Source organism: Rattus rattus, chromosome 1 (assembly GCF_011064425.1).
Source record: "Rattus rattus isolate New Zealand chromosome 1, Rrattus_CSIRO_v1, whole genome shotgun sequence".
Taxonomy (NCBI): domain Eukaryota; kingdom Metazoa; phylum Chordata; class Mammalia; order Rodentia; family Muridae; genus Rattus; species Rattus rattus.
Genome location: NC_046154.1, coordinates 16,557,078 through 16,575,133, shown reverse-complemented (window position 1 = coordinate 16,575,133; position 18,056 = coordinate 16,557,078). Strand labels below are relative to the sequence as shown.

The window sequence follows — 18,056 nt, the reverse complement described above, 5'->3', positions numbered from 1 at the left end:
AGGTAGTTTAAGGCCAGCCTGGGCTACCCAAGATCCTATCTCACTCAAATAAAACCCAAAATAAAAACAACGAACTCCCTCCATCCCAGAGAAAAACAAGATGCAAGCCAGGAAAATAGGTTTAATTTTTCTACGTGCACCTCAGAAGTTACAAAGCACAAACATGATTTTTTTCTACTTTACATTTTATCTCTATTAGATGTGTGTGCCCAGATGTGTATCTTGGTGTGCAGGTGTAAACCAGAGGACAGCTTGTGGGAATTCGTTCTCTCCTTCCTTGTGGGTCCCAGAGATGGAACTCGGGTCATCAGACTTGGAGTCAAGGGCCTCTACCAGCTGAGTCCTCAAAAGGAAGAATGTTCTAGGTGTGGCCTCACAGAGGCAGTGGTTTTGAGCAGCCTAGCTGAAGAGCTGAAGATACAAATAGGAGGCCAGAGATGTGACTTTCTCTGGCCTCATTCTGGTGTGTGTGTGTGTGTGCTCACACCCGCGCACATGTATGTACTTGTTGAGGCCACAGTAAAGTCAGTGCAGGTTACAGTGGGGTCACAGTGACGTCTGGAGGAAAGAGGCTCAGCCCTAAATGTGTTCCCTAGCAAGTCAAAGGCACTTAATCCAAGTCTGTGAGCCATTCCAAAAGCTCACAGCAGGGTCCGGAAGCAGAGGAGGCTGCTCACCCCTCCCTCTCCTCCATGAGCCCAGCTCCAAGTTAGCAGGTGTTTCAGAGGCAGGGAGGCTCAGTGGTCACTATCTCACGTTCCTACGTATTTATAGTTTGTTTGCTTATTTATTTCTGAACGCTGCCAAGACTGATGTGGAATTCTATGAAGACCAAGCAGGTCTCAAGCTTCTGGCAATTCTCCCAAGCACTGGGGTCATAGGTATGCACCACCAAACCCAAGTAGGTTTTTTTGTTTGGTTTGGTTTTTAAAGGTTGTAGCTCTGGCTGCCTTCCAATGCAGAGATCCACCTGCCTCTGACTCCCAAGTACTGGGATTAAAGGTGTACGCGCACGCGCGCGTACGCCATGTTCAGTCAGGTTCCAAAGAGGCCAGTAGAGGGCGCCAGACCTCCTGGAACTGGAGTTACAGGACAGGTAGTTCTATGAGCCTCCATGGCGGGGCTGGGAAATGAACTCTGGTCTTCTGCAAAAGGAGGAAGCGCTCTTAACTGCTGAGCTATCTTGGCAGCCCCCGAACCAAGGGAAGATATTTAGTGATTTTACCCCACCAAAAAAGAAAAGAAAAAATTAAGAGATTTCTCTCCCCCCAATCCAAAGAATATTGTTTGGCATCATTTAAATAGAACCCACTCTGTAGATCAGACTAGCCGGGAATGTAGACACCCTCTCAAGTGCTGGGATTAAAGGTGTGTGCCACCATGGCGCACTTCACACAACTCAGCTCCACCCTCCAAGCTGAGGCCTCAGCACCTTCTGCCAGGCAGTTAAGCACCATGGTCAGAGACACAGGCATCACCCTGAGACCTGTCCCCATAAACACATCAGGCCAGCACTAGGGAAGGACCAGGGTCCCACTCTGGTGGTGAGGGGCCTCCTGGTCAGTGGAGGGAGAGGAGTTGGAAGTCTGTCTGGAGGGTGCTGTGTACTAGGAGGCCATGCCCCAGTGTCTCAGGCCCATGCATTTGGACACTATGGCCTGAGCAGTGCGCTAGTGCCCAGTGAGGCTCAAAAGGAACGTATGCAAGAAAGGTCGGGAGGGGAAACCAAGTCAGGGAAGGGCGGGCCAGCCATCGGGACTCTTCAGCAGCACCCAGCAGCACTCCGCTTCATGTGACAAGGTTTGCAGAAGAGGTGGTCATTCAGCGGGTAGCAGCCTTGGTCGGTGGGCTCCACAGACAGGAGGACACTGCAGTCCTGGGGAAACAGAAGCATGCGTGGGGTGGGCGTCCCTGCCAGCACTGAGCTTTCCCAAGGGACTGCAGCTTCTCCTCCTCTTCATTTAAAGATGGGATCTTAAAGCTGAAGCTGGCTTCGAACTACGGCGCCAAGGATGACTTTGAACTCCTGATCCTACACAAGCTCAGTTTTGTTTTGAGACCAATTCCCTCTACGTATCACAGGGTGATCTGGAAAACTCCATCTATCCCAGGCTAGCCTGAACTCCAATTTCCCCGCCTCAGCCTCCTGGTGGTAGGGTGACAGGTACATGCCACCGTGCCAGCTTTGGGGTTTGTTTCTTTTTTTTCATCTTTAATGGGGACTATAAACCATCTCCCAAGACTGTCATGATTTAGTAAGGTGAGGCGTACGACAGTCTTTTATAATTAAAAATATATTCTAAGAATACTGTCGCCCTCCCAACAAAGGTAATAAAAGACAGACCACAGTCAGGAGGCCGTGGGCAGTAGGGGGAGACCCTCTTCCCTCCTGGGAAAAATGGAACCCAGTTCTGTTCTAGGCTGCTAGACTTTTGAGATTTATGTCTGTGGGGTATTTGTTTGTTTATTTTTCTTGTCTTTTTAAAATTAATTTATTTTATATGAATACACTGCAGCTGTCTTCAGACACACCAGAAGAGGGAATCAGATCTCATTACAGATGGTTGTGAGCCACCATGTGGTTGCTGGGATTTGAACTCAGGACCTCTGAAAGAACAGTTGGTGCTCTTAACTACTGAGCCATCTCTCCAGCCCTGTTTGTTTTAAAGGGTCAGTTTAAGATGGGGGTTTAATGCCGCCCCTACTGAAATGTAACTTCCTGGGGTCTAAATCCTGACTTACCAGGCAGCCTCAGCCAAAGTTACCGTGGACAGGAAGTGGGGGTTATTTGCTTAGCCAATCCTTTAAGAACGTCTGGCACTGGTGCACGCTATCAGGGCTCTGGAAGTGCTAACAGCACTTGATCTTCCTCATTGCTCTTTTAAGATACATTATCAGCTGGATGGACCTTGAACTCTAACTGACAAGTCAGAGACCATAGGAAGCAATCAGCTTCTCTCCCAAGGTCCTCTGGGCTTTGCGTTATCTTTTAAAACAAATACAAGTGAATGAATGTTTAGAATTACTTACTGGCTGACAGAGAGGCCCTGCCCTGGGACTCTCCATGCAAGTGATACATAGAAAAACTACCACTGTGTCTTTATCAGCAAAGCATAGAAAGCTTAGAGGTACAGGGCTGGCAGTGTTGGGAAGAGAGTGGGGGGGGGGTCTTGGAGCCCCACTGATGGACCAATGATAACACCTGCAGGGTCCAGGCAGAAGGAAAAGAATACAGTCCCAAGATTAAGAGAGGTAGAGGCAAGCAGTGAGTTCAAGGCCAGCCTGGTCTACAGCATGAGTTCCAGGACAGCCAAGGTTACACAGAGAAACCCTGTCTTTAAAAAAAAAAAAAAAAAAAAGGGCTGGAGCGATAGCTCAGTGGTTAAGAGCACAGACTGTTCTGCTCTTCCAGAGGTCCTGAGTTCCATTCCCAGCACCCACATGGTGGCTCACAGCCATCTGTAATGAGATCAGATGCCCTCTTCTGTCGTGTTTGAAGACAGTGACGGTGTACTCACATACATAAAATAAAAATAAATCTTAGGGGGAAAAACAGAATTATTAAAAAAAGAAAGAGAAAAAGAGTTGTAGTCATGGCCACCCCGTTCTGATCACAGGCCCCTAAGATCACTGTCCTGCATGATTTCTGTACCAGTTCTGAGCAGCCTCCCATCGCAGCCCAGAGGTTCCTTCCCACAGCCACAAGTGTTTATCACACCCTCCCCTTCCCGGCCTCTTCATTTCCTACCCCTGAGGCCTTCTGAATCCCAGACACACCCAGAACCTTCCATTTTGTGAGTCTTCAGAAGCTCCTCTAACCGAGGATCACACCCAGCCTCCTCTGCCTCCCCCTCCTCCTCTCCTTGTGTATACATGTGTGTTCATGTGTGCCTGTGCTCCTGGGCGTGCACACAGCCTGAGGACCGCCTGGCACTTCATCCAGGAGAGCAGCCTCTCTCTTTCCATCTCAGCCTTCTTGAGATCATAGGTATGTACCTGAGTTTTAGATGGACTCTGGGGATTTGAACTTGGGTCCTTACACTTACAATGGTTTTTGTTGTTGTTGTTGTGGCCTTTTCTCTTACTGAACTTTCCTCTTTGTGCAATTGGCAAACTCATCCGTGGGGTCTCATATAAGAGGCTAAGTACCGGTTGGGGATTTAGCTCAGTGGTAGAGCGCTTGCCTAGGAAGCGCAAAGCCCTGGGTTCGGTCCCCAACTCCAAAAAAAAAAAAAAAAAAAAAAAAAAAAAAAAAAAAAAGGCTAAGTACCCCTCCTCTAAGGAAGTACCTTCCTCCCCTTGGAGGGTCTCGCTGTTGTGTTCTGGGCTGCCCTCAAACTCCCACACTCAAACTCCAGTCCTCCTGCCTCAGCTTCCCCAGTGCTGGGATTACATTTATAGACCACCACTCCCTGCTGTAAGAATTGCTTTTGTCCTACACAGATTCTACCACTGCCCTTTTCCGCTAAATCCCGCTTAATTTCTTTTATTAATAATTTATTCAGTGTGTAGGCATTTATGAGCATGCTTGTGTCACAACAGTGAGTGGACACCAGAGAATAACCTACAGAAGTTGTTTCTGTCTCCTGTCTCTGTCTCTGTCTCTGTCTCTCTCTCTCTCTCTAAAGATTTGTTTATTTTACTTATATGAATACACTGTAGCTAGCTGTCTTCAGACACACAGAAGAGGGCATTGAATCCCATTACAGATGGTTGTGAGCCACCATGTGGTTGCAGAGAGGGGAACTGAACTCAAGACCTCTGGAAGAGCAGCCAGAGCTCTAAATCACTGAGCCGTCTCTCCAGTCCCGAAGTTGGTTCTTTCATTCTATCTTGTGGGTCCTGGGGATTGAATTTAGGTAGTCAGGCTCGGTGGGAAACACCTTTGCCCACTAAGCCATCTCTCTGGCCCCTAACACCCATTATACCTGCTTTCACTGGCACTCACTAAGGTCTGAGTCTGCCAGCATCCCTTTCTCTCTGAACCTGTTCTGAGGCCGGGTGTGGTGGTGCACACTCTAACCCTAGCACAGAGCTGGCAGAAGCAGGAGGATCTTTATGAGTTTGAGGTCAGCCTGGTCTTTACAGTGAGTTCTAGGCTAGCCAGGGCTACATACTGAGTTCTTGTGTGTATATTCACCCAAGAGTGCATTCGTGCGTGCGTGCGTGCGTGCGTGCGTGCGTGCGTGCGTGCGTGTGTGTGTATGGGTGTGGTGGTGGGGATGAACAGACCTGTTTCAGGGGTTATGTTTTCTGGCCCCAGGGGCTGTCAATCCTAGCACATCAGCGCCCAGCCCCTGTGATAGGCTCAGAAGATATGCTACCTTCAGATGTCAACCTGACACCGCTCGGAGTTTTCTGTCTCAACTGGGGGACTGCTTGGATCAGATCAGCCCGTGGCATGTCTGTGGGGACATTCTCTTGATGGCTAATTGATGCAGGCAGTGCCATCCTGAGGCAGGGGACCCTGGGCTGTGTAAGAAATCTTCCTGAGGGCTGGAGAGATGGCTCAGTGGTTAAGAGCACTGACTGTTCTTCCAGGGGTCCTGAGTTCAATTCCCAGCAAACACATGGTGGCCCACAACCATCTGTAATGGGATCTGATGCCCTTTTCTAGTGTGTTTGAAGACAGCAACAGTGTGCTTATATAAAATAAATCAATCTTTAAAAAAAAAAAAAAAAAGAAATTGTCCTGATAGAGAGAGGGTTTGGTCCAGTAAGCAGGATTTTTTCCACGGTTTCTGCTCCAGGTTACCGCTTCGATTTCCCTTAACGACGGATCTTTTCCTCAACCAATCTGCTACTGACCCATGCCAGGTCAACCAGGGCCTTTTTTGGTACATTGTGCCCCGCCCACAATGGGTCTACTCTCAGTCTCTTGGGGCTTCTAAGGGTGTAAACTGAGCTATCTCTGCCCATGTGCTGTGCCAGCACTCAGAAAAGAAAATAAAAGGCAGGACCAACAGGCAGTGATAGCCCAGGGCTATCATTTGCTAAGGATGCTGTCACCACCCACCATTCTGGAACATAGTCTCTTTCCACAGTAAGGGATGTGAACACTCAATGAACTCTGATATATAGCCAAGTGTGGTTGGTTTGTTTTTGTTTTTTTTTTTTTGTTTTCTGAGACAGGGTTGATTTCTCTGTGTAGCCCTGGCTATCCTGGAGCTCACTCTGTAGACCAGGCTAGCCTCGAAATCTGAGATCCACTTGCCTCTGCCTCTGGAGTAATGAGATAAAAAGGTGCGAGCCGTCACGTAATCCACCTCAGCTCCACTCACCTCACAACGGTAACAGTTTTCGTGGAAATTCCTTCCCATGCACTCGATTTTGAAGGCGTCCTTCCCGTCTCGGGGGATGATGGGATTCTCACAGATGCTGCACACAGGGGCAAATTTCCTAGAGGGAAGGGGAAGAACACACCAGGAAAGTCAGCTGCTCAAGCTGGCCCAAGGTGGGAGGTTGCAATACACCCGCTGGGGTGCCTCCGCCCCCAGGTTGCTAGGTGACCACATCTGCAGCAGCCAATGATGTTTACCCTTCCCGGCAGGGGTGGGAGGAGAGTCAATGCCCTAAATCCAGCTTTCCACTGTGCAAGTAGCCAGAGGCCAGTGTTTGACTGAGAAGACCATCCACTATCTAGTACTTTTAAAAAATTTAAAGACTTTAGCATATTTATCTAGTTATATTTGCATTCTAAGGACAACATGCAGGAGTCAGTTCCCTCCTTCCACCTTGTGGATCGCAGGGATTGAACTCAGGTCTCCAGGCTTGGTGGCAAGCACCTTTATCCTCTGAGCCATCTTGGCAGCAGTGTTTGTGCACTTTTTGCTTACTTATTCTTCCCCCAACCCCACCCCCCCACCCGGAGCTGAGGACTGAACCCAGGGCCTTGCGCTTGCTAGGCAAGCGCACTACCACGGAGCTAAATCCCCAACCTCTTGTTTACTTATTCTTGAGGGAGAGTCTCAGTGTGTAGCAATGGCTAGCCTGGATCTTGTTACTTAGAGCAGGCTGGACTGGGATTCACAGAGATCGGCCTGCCTCTGCCTTCTGAGTGCTGCTGTTCGCTGTTCAAGACAGGACTTTATAGTCTCAGGCAGCAGCAGCAGTCTGCTTCCAGATGAACCCCCACTCCTCCCTTCCTTCCTCCCTCTATTTCCTCTAGTTCCCAGGGGAGGGGACATGGCCTAGGTCCCAAATCAAGTCCTTTTTATTTTCATATAAGCGTGTTCTTTAAATTTTTTATTTTTTTATTTCACATACACTGGTGTTTTTGCCTGCATGTATGTCTGTGTGCGGGTATCAGATCCTCTGGACCTGGAGTTACAGACAGCTGTGAGCTGTCAGGTGGGTGCTGAGAATTGAACCTAGGTCCTCTGGAAGAACAGCCATTGCTCTTTTTTTTTTTTTCCCCTTTTTTTTTCAGAGCTGGGGACCTAACCCAGGGCCTTGTGCTTCCTAGGCAAGCACTCTACCACTGAGCTAAATCCCCAACCCTCAGCCATTGCTCTTAACCCCTGAGCCATCTCTCCAGAGTCTGTCATTTTTCTTGAGACAGGGTCTCATATAGCCTAGGCTAGCCTTGAACTTGATAGGGTAGCCAAGGATGACCTCAAGCTTCTGACCCTCTGCAATGCTGGGATTATGGGTGTGTTTCATGGTCATGTGGGGCTGGGAAATCAAACCGGTACACGCTAGGCAGGCACTCTACCAACTGTGCCACTTCCCCGCTCCCAAATCAAGTTCTTCAATGGAAGCTTCATTCCGCCTTGGGAACTGCACACCTCAGTTCCTACTTCTGCTAAAACATATTCTTTCATTGTGCTCCCTAGTCATAAAAGGTCTGAAGATTTGGCAAGTGTGGGTGGTAGCCCTCAGGAGACTCTGAGAGGCGGTCAGATCTCTGTGAGTTCAAGGTCAGCCTGGTCTACAGAGTGAGTTCCAGGACAGCCAGGGCTGTTACACAAAAAGAAAGAAAGAAAGAAAGAAAGAAAGAAAGAAAGAAAGAAAGAAAGAAAGAAAGAAAGAAAGAAAGAAAAGCAAGCAAGCAAGCTGGAGCGATGACTCAGTGGTTAAGAGCACCGACTGCTCTTCCAGAGGTCCTGAGTTCAATTCCCAGCAACCACATGGTGGCTCACAACCATCTGTAATGGGATCTGATGCCCTCTCCTGGTGTGTCTGAGGACAGTGATAGTGTCCTTCCCTACATAATAAATAAATAAATAAATAAATAAATAAATAAATAAATAAAATCTTAAAAAAAAAAAAAAAAAAAGAGAAAGGAAGGAAGGAAAGAAGTTAGCACCTCACATGAGGAGTCTGTCAGAGTTCAGAGACTCAATGCCTCCTGCAGACGCCCCGTGAATTAGGTGGGGAAGCTAACAGGCTTCTGTCAGCACAGGAGCTGTAGAAAGTACTGGTCTGGTCCTGCCACCGCACCAGAGAGTCCTGCCCTGCCTTCCCCACTCCCGAAGCCCCACCCAGTCTCCTGTCCTACCTGTAGAAGTCAGTCACACAGTACACCTGGTTCTGGTTGTCCAGTGCGAAGCTCTCATCGCTGATGCACCGGGCACAGGTCACGCAGGTGAAGCAGGGTGGGTGGAAGGCCTTGCCCAGGGCCCGGATGACATGCTCTTGGACTACCTCTCCACACTTGCCGCACTTCTCCAGAGTATCCTGGGGCAGAAAGCCTCTGCTTTGGCCAACCCACAACATGTCTGAACCATGAGGTGTCGCCAGCCCCCTCTGTCTTGATCTTTCTATCTTTCCTCCCTTCCTCCCTCCTTTCTTCAGTACCTGAGTATTAAGGACTGAAATCAAGGCCTTTTGTGTGCCAGGTAAGCACCCTGTCACTGAAGTATGTGCTCAGCCTGAGGACTATTTTAACAAAATTTTCACACACACACACACACACACACACACACACACACACACACTTTGGGGGCTGGTTTTGAGACAGGGGGTTAAGTATGACTTTGAACTCCTGAATCTCCTGCCTCCACCCACAAGTGTTCAGATTTCAGGCATATGCTATCATATATCATACCCGCCCACTTAAATCCTTGCATGTTCAGCACTACTTCTGATGAATGGTATCTAAACTCTTTGCTTAGTTTTTTTGAGGCAGGGTCTGCCTCTATAACCCAGGATCCTTAAACTCTTCATCCTCCTGCCTCAGCTTTCTGAAAGCTGGGAATACATGGACACCATCATAGCAGGCTCGTTACTCAGAAGTGTGGGGGAGAAGGTCAGGAGTTCAAGATCACCCTCCCCCCTGTTTCGGTCTCAAAACCCCCCCAAAAAATTAGAGGCGTGGTGGCATTCGCCTCTAATCCCAGCACCCGGGAAGTAGAGGCAGGTGGATCTCTTTGAGTTCCAGGCCAGCCTGGTCTACAAAGAGAATTCCAGGACAGCTAGGGTTTTTACACAGAGAAACCTTTAAAAAACCAAAAACCAAAACCAAAACGAAACAAAACAATTCCCCAAACAAAAAACAAAACACCAAACCAAGGGCTGGAGAGATGGCTCAGAGGTTAAGAGCACTGACTGCTCTTCCAGAGGTCCTGAGTTCAAATCCCAGCAAACGCACGGTGGCTCACAACCATCTATAACGGGATCGGATTCCCTCTTCTGGTTTGTCTGAAGACAGTTACAGTGTACTTATATATAATAAATAAATCTTTTAAAAAACAAAAACACCAAACCAAACAAACAAAACTAAAAAGAGAAGCAAATGCCTCCTCTAGAGCTGGAAGATCGAGAAGAGGATCTCTTGACTTGATTAAGGGAATTGATTTTTGAGCTGATAGCGCCCATAACTATGAAAAAGAAATGTGAACTGTTTGAAGCCACCAAACTGGTTCAGTTGTCTTGAATGCTCTCCATCCGCCCATGAGGCCTGGCCTCTAGGGGGCGCTATTGGGAGGTGGGTGGAGCCCTTAGGAGGCGGGACCTAATGATGGTCCACGTTATCGGTTTGGAACTGTCCCTTCCTCTATGTTGTTTTCTGGTCACGAGGGAGCCATTTTGTCCTCCCAGAAGCCCACGCCACGATGCAGGGCCTCACCAGAGGCTCAAACTGGCAAGGCCATCTTACTACGAAATGAAACCTCTCAACCAGATATATCTTTTTGTCGCTGCTGTTGCTGTGGAAGTGGACGCATACATTATAGCAGCCACAGGAACCTAATCCTGCTTGGTTGAGTTTTCTCCTTTCAGAGTCTCAGCTTCCTCGACTGTGAAATGGGTTCACAGTGTCCAGTCTCTTAGGAGGCCCGTAAGGAATCCAATGCTACACTCTCAGTGGGTGCAACCTGGGGGCCACATGCAGGGGAGTACCTGGTAGCAAGGTTCGCACAGGGGACGTCCATCTTTCTGGTAGAATCTCTGTCCAGCCAACTGGCGGCGGCAGGTACGACAGGTGAAGCACTGGGCGTGGTACTGCCTCTTCATGGCCTCGACAGCCAGCTCTCGAGGGGACACGGGCTTGTGACAGAAACCACAGACATCTGGGGTAGGGGAGACACAGGTTATCAGCAGCCCAGGAAGGCAGTACCCAATCACCACCCTGAATATGATGCCCTAGTGTGTCCAGGGCCCAGCCTCAAAGGCTTCCTCAATTGATAACAGAAGAGGGTTTATTTATCCCGATTGGCATCAGGTGAACGGCCTTTGGGAAACTAAAATCAAAGATGGTATTGGCACCAGGGCACCAGGGCACCAGGAAACACACCTTTTTGTTATTTTCAGAGCAGGGTGTCAGCCTTGGGTGTCCTGGAACTCACTAGTTAGACCAGGCTGGCCTCAAACTTAGAGGTAATCTGCCAGCCTTTATGCACAGCTGGTGATATCTCAGGCCAGCCTGGTCTACAGAGCAAGATGGGGGTGGTGGGGGGGGAGGTGTGGAGAGAGAGAGAGAGAGAGAGAGAGAGAGAGAGAGAGAGAGAGGAGACAGAGAGAAGAGACAGAGAGACAGAAACAGAGAGAGAGACAGAGAGAGAGAAAAAGAAAGCAGAGTTGGCTTTGAGGTATCATCTCGAAAGAGTGCAGGGGACCAGGTGATACATGCCAACACCCAGATGATCCTGAGTTGTCAAGATCTTTATGTAAAAACTGAAGTCACAAGAATGCTTAGAGGGGAGCTGAAGAAACATCTCATTGCTTAAGAACACATACTGCCTTGCAGAGGACCTGAGTTCAATTCCCCCTACCCTGATCAGTCAGCTCACAACTACCTGAAAGTCCAGGGATCCTGTGCCCTCTTCTGGACACTGAGGATAACAGGCACACACCCACTTAGACACACGCACGTACACACAGTTAAAAATAATAAAAATAGCTGGGCTTAGTCGGGCAATGGTCACACACACACACACACACACACACACACACACACACACACACACACACACCTTTAATCTCAGCGTTTGGGAGGCAGAGGCAGGCGAATCTCTGAGTTTCAAGATCAGCCTGGTCTACAGGACAGCCAGGGCTATACAAGAAACCCTGTCTGGAAAAATCCAAACCCAAACCACCACCACCAACAAGATTGCTCTGGAGACCAGGATGATCTCAAAATCAGAGATCCTGCCTTTGTCTCTTGAGTGCCAGGTATGCACCACCATATCCGGCTAAAATAAACATTTAAAAAAATAAAACAAAACAACAACAAAAACCCTAAGAGTCTGACGCTGGGTGTGGCGGCTCAGACCAGTAATCCTAGCACTCAGAAGGCTGATGCAGGAAGACAGCTAGCCTGGGCTACACTGTAAGATTGTACCTTACCCTCCCCCCCCAAAAAAAATCAAGCAAGTGGTGGCTCACACATTTAATCTCAGCACTTCGGAGGCAGAGGCAGGTGGACAGACTGGCCTATAGAGTTAGTTCCAGGACAGTTGGGCCAAATACAGAGAAACTCTGTCTCGAATAACAAAACAAAACCAAAAAATTGTGAGTGGCAAAAATGTACTGTAGTGACAATTCGGGGGTTTTAGTTTCCTCGAAAAATATAGAAATATTATGGGAATGTGCTTTCATTTTGCCTTCAGGTGTGCTTTGACTGACCAAAGCAGCTGACTATGATTTGCCTCGAGCTCTAGCAGAGGTGTGATTTTGCCAGCTGCAGATAGTTTGGTTCTTTGTTTCTTAAAATTAGTAACTAGACAGACTTTCTTCTTAAGATTTATTTATTTATTATATATAAGTACACTGTTGCTGTCCAGACACACCAGAAGAGGGCATCGGATCCCATTACAGATGGTTGTGAGCCACCATGTGGTTGCTGGGATTTGAACTCAGGACCTCTGGAAGAGCAGTCAGTGCTCTTAACCACTGAGCCATCTCTCCAGCCCTGCAGATAGTTTTTATGCTGGGGATTCTGGGAACTGTTCCGGGGCATATAAATGTAGGGCCCCAAGTAATATGTTGTTGGTTGGTTGTTGTGTGTAGTTTGTTATGTGGTTATGCACAAAGAAGAAACAAGAAGAAACTGGAGATCCTGACAGTGAAGATAGAACTTGCCCCCAAAGAACTGAGTCGCTAATCACCAGGAAGTAGTCTAGCAATACCCCTGACTTTATTCAGAGATCTCTTTCCTTTCCCCTCTATCCTTTTTTCTCTCTTACCTAGTGTTAGGGGGTTGAAAGGGTGGAGAAGGGTGGGAGAAAGAAGCCACAAAGTAGCAAAAAGATAGCTACAATCTACCTTAAGTCAAAAAGACAAATAACAAAGAGAAAAACATTTGCCCTCTGTCTCCCTATGTGGCCCAGGAAGGAGTCCACTTGTTTAGACTCAACTGTGTCTTCAGTGCCTGCGGCAGGGCTCTGAGTAAGCACTTCCTGGCTAAATTGAACAGCAAACAGTGCTATTTCTAGAAAACAGCTGGTACCTGCGAGTGGGTGCACGTAGGCTGGGATGACTAAGGAAGGTGATTCGACAAAAATACAAAACTTAAAACGCCAACCTTTTTATAGGTTACTTTCTCTTCTAGGAATTTACCCCAGAAAACCCCTCACACTGAAATATCCAGGTGAGGTGACTCAGCTCAGCGCATTTACCATAAGCAACCAATCATCTACAAATCCATCAGGAGGCGGCTGTGTAACCCATCGATGACTTGTTCCTATTGAGGACTGACACACTTGGTGGGGCGGGAACACAGGGGCTGGGGAGGGGTTGGGGTTGGGGGAGCCACTGCTTATTCTGATGGGAAACCCGCCCAGAGGCGACTGGAAAAACCAGCAATGAAGAACAGCCCCAAAGGTCAAAAGGCAAAATTACAAACTCTGTGTGTGTGTGTGTCGGGGTTGAGGGTGGTGGGGAGGAAGAAACAAGGTCTCACTGTGTAGCCCCTAGCTGGCACGGAACTTGCTATGTAGACCAGGCTGGCCTTGAACCCAGAGAAACCTCCTGTCTTTGTCTCACAAATGCTAGGACTAAAGGCAGTGCTACCATGTGCTTGGTGGCTTGGATTTTGTATTTGAGACAAAGTCTTTTGTAGCCTAGGTTAGCCCCCAACTTACTAGGTTAGCTGAGGATGACCTCTAACTTCTAGTCCTCCTGCATCATATACACTGGTACGAAATAAGCAAATATAAAAAAAACCCTTAATTTTTATTTATTGATCAGTTGTGTGTGCATGTGTGTGCTCACCTTGAGTGGAGATCAGGGGAACAAGCTCTGAAAGTCTGCACCACCATACAGGACTTATGGATAGACATGAAGTTACTAGTGCCTTTACCCCCTGAGCCTTCTTGCTACATCCCCACCCTCCACACCCCAGAAAAAGAATTAAAAAAGCAAGCCAGGCATAGTGGCTCACATCTGTAATCCCAGCATTGAGATAGAGGCAGGAGGATTGCCACAACTTATGAAGCCAGCTTGTCTTCATAGTGAGTTCCAAGTCAACCAGTGCCAGCTGTGGAGCGGCTCAGAAAAACAGAGAAGGGCTGGAGAGATGGCTCAGTGGTTAAGAGCACTGACTGCTCTTCCAGAGGTCCTGAGTTCAATTCCCAGCAACCACATGGTGGCTCACAACCATCTGTAATGGGATCTGGTGTGTCTCGAGTGTATTTATATATAATGAATAAATAAATCTTTAAAACAAAATTTAAAAAAGAAGGAAGGAAGGAAGGTTAGGGATGTAATTCAGTTGGTAGAGTGTGGATGAAGCCCTGGCTTCTATCTGCAGCACAGGCACAGTGGCACACGCCTGTAACCCTAGCACTCAAGGGTGAGGCAGGTGGAGGAGGAAGAGAAGGCTAGCCTGGACTACATGAGACCAGTGAGGCCAGGGGAGAAAAAGAAGGTCATCTTTGGCAACATACCAAATTCAAGGCTAGCCCGGACTACATGAGGCCAGTGAGGCAGGTGGAGAAAAAGGTCATCTTTGGCAACATACTGAATTCAAGGCTAGCCTGGACTACGTGAGACCCTATCTCAAAATCCTCATCATCGACAAACCAGAAGCGAGCACATGTGTGCACCGGAGGTTCAGTGCTCCGGAGGTTCAGTGGTTACACACGGTACAGACAGTCCCTGTCATGTGAGCAGCGGGGGACCCTGCTCTCCCGCACTTCCTATGAGAAGCCCATTCCGACCCCAGGAGACCCAGAGAGGAAGCACACAGCCATCCATACCTGTGGATGCTTCTCTCTCTGGAAGAGTAACAGGCTCTTCTGGAGGGGGAGGAAGCTCCTCTTCCGAGGGCCTGACCTGAACAGGCTGAGGCTGGACCGAAGATCCCTTTGATGGAGCCTGGTGGGGGGCGGAGGATACAAATTGAGGAGATAGAAGAAAGGTGGACTGGTGGGGACCCCACTAGATCCTCCCAGCTTGACTCCTGTTTCTAAGGACATCCTTGGTATGAAGTGTCCCAGCCAGCAACAATGGCTGGAGGAGGTGACAGATTTCTTGACCCAGCACCCCACTCACATTGATAACTGCCTCTAGGAAGGGTAGGATTGATTGGCTTCTTAGGCAGTATGGAGATTTGGGTCAGAACCAGGACATGTCCTGGAGCAGAGGGCATCAAGGTAGCAAAGGGGTTGGGGGACATGTCTCACCAGGGACCCTGAAAATTCCAAACAGTTTCTACCAGCTTTGGGTCTCGGAAGGGCTTTGAAGACTGACTGGCTTCAAGAGGGAGGATTCAAAGCACCTTGGTACTGCTGGGAAGGGGGAAGGCAGCCCCCTCCACACGGGCTGAGGAGGCTTGGGAACGCTCGCAGTTTACCTGTAGCAGGGGTGGAGGTGGGGGTGGGGGCAGGTGCAGTTGCTCCAAGTCAGAAATGAGCGATGATCCGGGCACGACAGGAGGCTCCTCTTCTGGGAGAGGCAGGTAGGCAGAAGGGGGTGGTGGAGGAGGCGGGAGGTCTAAGTCCTCCTCATTCAGGGGAGGAGGTGGGAGAGAGCATCCTACAATGGGAAAAGAGATGGGTTACCCAGAATTCCACAAGGCGCAAGGCAGATCTACTCACCCAGAAGGCCAAGCAGCAATGGTTCCAGTCCACCCTGAACTGCTGTCCCTGGCTTGCTGTGGGTCCTTAGGCAAGAGCGTCAACTCTTTTTTTTTTTTTTTTTCTTTTTTTTTTTTCCGGAGCTGGGGACCGAACCCAGGGCCTTGCGCTTCCTAGGCAAGCGCTCTACCCCTGGGCTAAATCCCCAACCCCTGAGCGTCAACTCTTTGAATCTTAAATGGTTTCTTTGGAAAGTGAGCCTCGGGCTCTTGTCAGGGTCTTGTCAGGGGGACAGACTGGGGATGATTTGCTTACATCTAACACTTGACCCAAGCTCAGAGCTCAAACGTGATGGGCACCTTCAGAGTGGTATGGCCAAGACTAGGCAAAGGCTGAGAACACAGCCATGGGCTGGGCTGATGGGACCCTCCTCCGTTTTTGGGAGTGGGGGGAACAGCATCTCTCTATATAGCCCTGTCCTGGATGGAACTTGCTATATCAGGACGGCCTCAAACTCACAGAGATCCACCTGGACTGACTGCTCTTCCAGGGGTCCTGAGTTCAAATCGCAGTAACCACATGGTGGCTCACAACCATCCGTAATGGGATCTGATGCCCTCTTCTGGTGTGTGTGAAGACAGCTACGGTGTACTCATATATAATAAATGAATAAATCTTTAAACAAAACAAAAATCAAAAAACAAAACCAAAAAAAAAAAAAACCCAAAAAAAAAAAACCAAAAACAAAAAACAAGTTAAAAACAACAACAAAAAAACTTAACAATTGGACCAGTAATATGGCTCAGCGGGTAATGATGCTTGCAGTACCATGTCTGAGTTCCAGCCCTCCCCAGTGGCAAAAGAATAGAGTCCTTCGATGTCCATACAGTCCAGGGCATGTGCCCCCCCCCATCCTATGCACACACGATAAATAATTTAGAGTACAAGAATGAAAAGCAGTAAGTCTTCCATGTGACCTAGCTATACCATTCCTGGAGAGCTGCCCAACTGGGGGCCTCCAGAGACACCTGCACCTCAGCGTTCAGTGTTGGCCCAGCTGCGGAACCAACCTAGGTGTCCAAGGCAGCTGATGGATAAGGAAATGTGGGGGGTTTTCCCAGCAAAATGTTTTTCAGCCCAAAGTCCATCCCATGGGAAAGATTCTTAGGAAAAGAACAGGCAAGCATATATTCTACAAAGAAGGAGAAAGCTAGGTATTGTGGCACCACGGCACGTGTAGTCCTAATACTCGGAGGCTGAGGCAGGAGAAGGCAGCTCGTGAGACATGGCCCTGCATTTAGGTGAGGCAGAAGGTCAGCTAAGTGCACACAGACATCGCATGGGACCATCCCCTACCAGCAGAGATGGCATGGGCTCCCCAGAGTGAGCTGACCGTGAGGAGGCCAGGACAGGAAAATTAGGCCCTGGTTATTGAGCGCAGGCTTCTGTGTTCCTGAGGGATGTGGGGGTGGGGGTGGGGGAGGGCTGGCCACCACGGCCATAGCTGTCTCCTCCCACTGCTCAGGAACCATTGTCACCACCAAGTTCATTACTATGACCCTGCAGCCAGTAGGGTGCCAGCTCCCTTTGAGGTGAGGACGTATGGGTGAGGCCAGGGTACGAGGCATCTCGGGAAGGAACTATGAGGGTTTCTGTCCACAATCAGGTACAGGACAAGCATGGCTAATAGTGGCCCCGGGAGGGTGTCATGCTGGCACAGGTCGGGTCTTTAATCCCAGAGAGGGGGATGCAGATCAGGTGGGCTCCAGGCCAGCTTGGTCTATGTTGTTATGAACGTTTCAAACAAACAAACAAACAAACAAACAAACAAAGAGGAAGAGGAGGAAGAGGATGGGAAGCTTAGTGGGTAAAGGGATTTGCCTGACAACTTGACCTTAATTAGATCCTTAGGACCCAAAGAATGGAAGAGGAGGGCAGGCTAAATTGCCCTCTGACCTATGGCGCGTGTGTATCTGCATGCACACATATACACATAAACAAAGGTGTGTGTGTGAGCGGGAGAATAATGGCCATGGAACGACGGAGGCTAAGCACAGAAAGTTCTAGATTTCCCAAAGTGAGGAGACCTAGCGCCAGGCCTATCCTCACCCTCTGGCCTCAGGTTTCCTAGCCCAGCCCACCACTATCCTCACCTCCCACTCCTCCCCAGGGCTGAGGGGACCTTACAGATGTGTGCTCTAGACCGTGGCCCTGACTAAACCGAATCGCAGAATCCTGGGGGCTCGGGGAGGCGCCTGTACAAACACAGCCAGCTTCTGGTCATTCCCCCAGTGCTGGTCTAGGACTAGACTTAGGTCACTGTCAAGTCGGAAGTCTCACCTGTCTGAAGAGCATTAACAGGGTACAAAGGACTCTCAGCTCTCCTCCCAGCTCCCCTTCTCTGACTGGTTCTCACTGTGTTGCCCAGACTAGCCTCGAGCTCCCAATCCTCCATCCTCAGCCTCCGGAGTGCTGGGATTGCAGGTCTGTACCACCATACCAGAAGGAGAAGAGGCTTCTACTGCAGTTGACAAGGTCAACCGAATAATTCAAAACAGCTAACAGGATTCTGAATGTTCCCGCCACAAAGAAATAGGC

The 18,056-nt window shown here is 49.0% G+C and overlaps 1 protein-coding gene across 3 annotated transcripts in view; it reads right to left on the bottom strand.

Moving 5' to 3' along the window:
* Positions 1-559: 559 nt before the first annotated feature.
* Fblim1 (filamin binding LIM protein 1) overlaps positions 560-18,056 on the bottom strand; it is a 28,308-nt gene continuing 10,811 nt past the window's right edge. For all 3 annotated transcript variants that reach the window (XM_032895138.1, XM_032895147.1, XM_032895143.1), the window contains 6 exons: positions 15,236-15,417; positions 14,640-14,757; positions 10,342-10,511; positions 8,501-8,679; positions 6,282-6,399; positions 560-1,876 (listed from right to left, as the gene is read on the bottom strand). In XM_032895138.1, coding sequence (XP_032751029.1) covers positions 1,763-1,876; positions 6,282-6,399; positions 8,501-8,679; positions 10,342-10,511; positions 14,640-14,757; positions 15,236-15,417 — 881 coding nt within the window. In that variant the 3' untranslated portion in view covers positions 560-1,762. The remainder of the gene's footprint in view (positions 1,877-6,281; positions 6,400-8,500; positions 8,680-10,341; positions 10,512-14,639; positions 14,758-15,235; positions 15,418-18,056) is intronic.